This window comes from Rattus rattus, chromosome X, assembly GCF_011064425.1.
Source record: "Rattus rattus isolate New Zealand chromosome X, Rrattus_CSIRO_v1, whole genome shotgun sequence".
NCBI classification, from domain to species: Eukaryota; Metazoa; Chordata; class Mammalia; order Rodentia; family Muridae; genus Rattus; species Rattus rattus.
The window spans coordinates 129,681,178-129,684,535 of NC_046172.1; the positions used below are offsets into that span (position 1 = coordinate 129,681,178).

At 39.9% G+C, this 3,358-nt stretch overlaps 1 protein-coding gene across 1 annotated transcript; it reads right to left on the bottom strand.

The window, feature by feature from the left end:
- Positions 1-713: 713 nt before the first annotated feature.
- Positions 714-2,970, bottom strand: LOC116889302 (melanoma-associated antigen B18-like). Its single transcript, XM_032890426.1, has 2 exons — positions 2,886-2,970; positions 714-2,525 (listed from the first exon to the last, which is right to left on the bottom strand). Exon 2 carries the CDS (start codon positions 2,466-2,468, stop codon positions 1,491-1,493), a length of 978 nt encoding a protein of 325 aa, XP_032746317.1. The 5' UTR covers positions 2,469-2,525; positions 2,886-2,970; the 3' UTR covers positions 714-1,490.
- Between the last annotated feature and the right edge of the window lie 388 nt (positions 2,971-3,358).

A 3,358-nucleotide genomic window follows, 5' to 3' on the forward strand; every position in this document is an offset into this window, starting at 1 on the left:
CCTGATTAGTTTTAGCTAAATGACCATCCATTCTTTTCTTGCACCCCCCTCTATATTTCACCTCCTTATTCCTTTTATTATTTGTCCTTAGGTTTTAAAAAGCTGTTTCATTTATTACTCTTCTTCATACTTTTGTTGTTATTTACTTGGAAAATTCTAAGGAGAAAGGCTGAGTATCTTTTTTTCTTACTTCCCCAACGTAAGTATTTTGTTTTATTATTTGAAACAATTTTTAAATTTAAATGTTTTGATCACATTCTTTTCCTCCCCTAAGTCATTCCAGTTCCTCTTTCCCTCCTTATCCAATTTTAAGAACAAACACACAATGTAATAGCAACCCCCCACAAAAACCCAGAAAGCAAAATAAAACCACATCAGAAAGAAAAATCCCTGCCAAACTGTAACCAACAAAGGCATGTACACACACACACACACACACACACACACACACACACACACACACACACACACACACACTAAAAACAAAACAAAAACAAAACTTGTGGAGTGAATTATATGTTGTTTAACTACTTTTGAACATGAGGACCATCCGTCTGACTGTTCTGGAGTGGTTACTATACCCCATGTTACTCTATTGAAGAAAACTGCTTTTCACTCTCCTGGGAGGTATTAAGTCCCCACTTCTAACAGAATAACTTTCAAAACCTGAGTGCTAATTAATATTGGATAATGAATAAACTGGTGAACATGAATTACAGCTTAAAAACTTTATTATCACCTAAATTCCACAGTAAAACAAAGTACATACATTTTGTTTGTATACAATGAAGTGAAATAAAGAAAACTAAGAACTAAGTATCCTCTCATTATGCTATCTCAGTGTTATTTATCACCAACTATATTTTGACCCAGATTTTACTCACTGAGCCAGCAAAACGCTAATATTGAACAAACTGGTAAATTCAAAATGACACGGAGCTCTCCCTTTCTTCCTATACATGTCTAAAAATAACAAAATAGTTAAGTCCAGTTAGTGCTACCCATATGGGTCCAGGTGTACATTAGTCCACTGGGACATGGAGAACATACCAGCAGTCACACCCCTAAAGAAAAGTGACTCTTCCTCCCAAAACATCAAACTATAAATGTATAAGTGTTACTTATTTTACATTTTAAATTACTGAAACCTTTTACAAGAAACATCTGAAATATAACACAAAAAAGTGAAATGAAACTTAAATATGGCATAAGAATGCAACAGTGATATTCAATGTGCTCCTTCTAGAGTGTCCATCTACTATTTAAATTGTCCATTGTCCTTAATTTCCACAAAGAAAATCTTCCTCAGACTTCAACCTTTGGTGTGTAACCTAGAATTACAAGAGGGTAAAAGTAAAACTGGACTTTACTAATATAAACGAGAAATAGAAATATTATAAGCACTTGCTCCCTTCATAATATATTAACCTTCCACTATTAGGTAGCTTACTGACCTTTACAAATATTGATGAAATAGTCTTAAACATTACTTAGTATGGGGGGGAGCTGTGCATCATGGCTCTTGAATATGAACTGGCTGTTGTAGCAGTGCGAGCCCTGGCTGCAGCCCTGGCTTGGGCTCTTTCTTCATCATCTTTGAGAGCTGCTTCATACAAGGTTGCGAAGGAATCTGGTGTAGTATCATGGATCTTGGCCCAAAACTCCAAGATTTTCATCTTGCTGATCTCAGCACGGGCTTTTGGACCCCACAAGAATTCAAAAGATGGAGGATTGCTGTTGGGCACTTGTCGGTACTCCAAGTATTTTAGCTGTACCATTTCTTCAGTGATGACCTTCTTAGGATCTCCATAGATGAAGTGTTTTTTATTAGCATATACACCCATCATACTCAGCACATTCCAAATCTCTGTTTCAGAGGCACAGTTATCTTTCATGAATATCACACCCAGCACAATCATTAGGAGGCCACTATTGGGCAATTTTTCTTCACCCATCACTCCATCAAAGGTATATTCAAGTTTGTTAAAAAGGGCATAACAGTGCCTGTTTGGATCTACTTCCTTCAGATCAACACCAAAGGCCAGTTCCATGTGCTCTGAAGCTCTCTTCAGGATCTCATTGAAGTGATTCTTAGATGTTTTGATAACAGACTTCAGCATATCTGCCTTTGTGATAACTTCTTTCTTTCGATACTTCTCTATCAGGAATTGTACCAGTAAGACAACTTTGTGGTTTATAGGATCTTTACACCAGTCCTCAACGTCGTCGGAGTCATCCGAACTTTTCTCATCTAGGTTTTGGGCATGTGTATTTGCATATGTGTCTGAATAGGTAGAATCAGCTCCCATTGGCATGTTGGGAGGTGTAGGCATACCAGCAACAGGAATAGTCTGATGTGGACAGTCAAAGAAAGGACTTGGAGAGGCTTGTCCCTCCAGTGCATTTTTATCACGGGCCTGGCGGCGCTTCTCACGGGCACGGAGCTTGCTCTTCTGGCCACGAGGCATGATGACTGTAGTGGGGACCACAGGTAATACTGCAAACAGGTTGAGGAAGAGGTCACCCTGGAAAACAGAGGACGAGATAATTTGTACAGTCTCTGTTGGTAGATTCTACTATTAAGCCATGAAAAGCTGCCTTGCGTGGTACCCTTAAGGGTACTACCTTAGGAACTCAAAAGGGAAGGGAAGATTTAGACCTTGTAGTCTCATTTCCAGCTCACAATATTAACTTTTCTCCTGACCAGTACTGTTTCTCCTTTGCTGAAGGCTGCCTCTTCTATCCACTTTTCATCCCTGGTCGCCAAACAGAAGCCTAGGGGCACAACAGCAGCGGTTGGAAACACTCGAATTAAATCGTAGGGATAGGACTGGGTAAAATAGAGTCTCTTGGGGAGTCAGTGGGGTAAGTTTCCCGGAAGATACCTTGACAAACGGAGGTTCCTCACTGTACGCTCAAGCCAAAGCTTCCAAGAAGCTTCGCTGCCCTTGAAGAACAGCAGAAAATAACGGTCGCTGAAGAAAAGCGGATATTATGGTTATCCATTTCCGGTTATTATGGTTATCCAATTCTGGTCATGCCCACAGAGTCCGTTAAAGAGCAAACACGCATGCGCAGATGTAAGTAGGAGGGGCTGTCAGTCAACTTTTGTTCTGAAGGCTCGTGCTTCCCAGAAATCTTCTAAAGTCTTTTCTTTGACTTTTCACTGTGGCTTGAAATTTTCACTCTCAGGAGCTGAGTGTACTTGCCTCAGATACAGGAACTCATTTCATTGAGAGTCCTGACTAGGAAATTAGAAGCCAAAGTCTAGCAGCCGTGCCATTTTATGACAGAAAACAGAAGAGGAATTTTGTGGCACATCTCCCATGGATGTCAATACCCTCGGTCCTCATTCAGC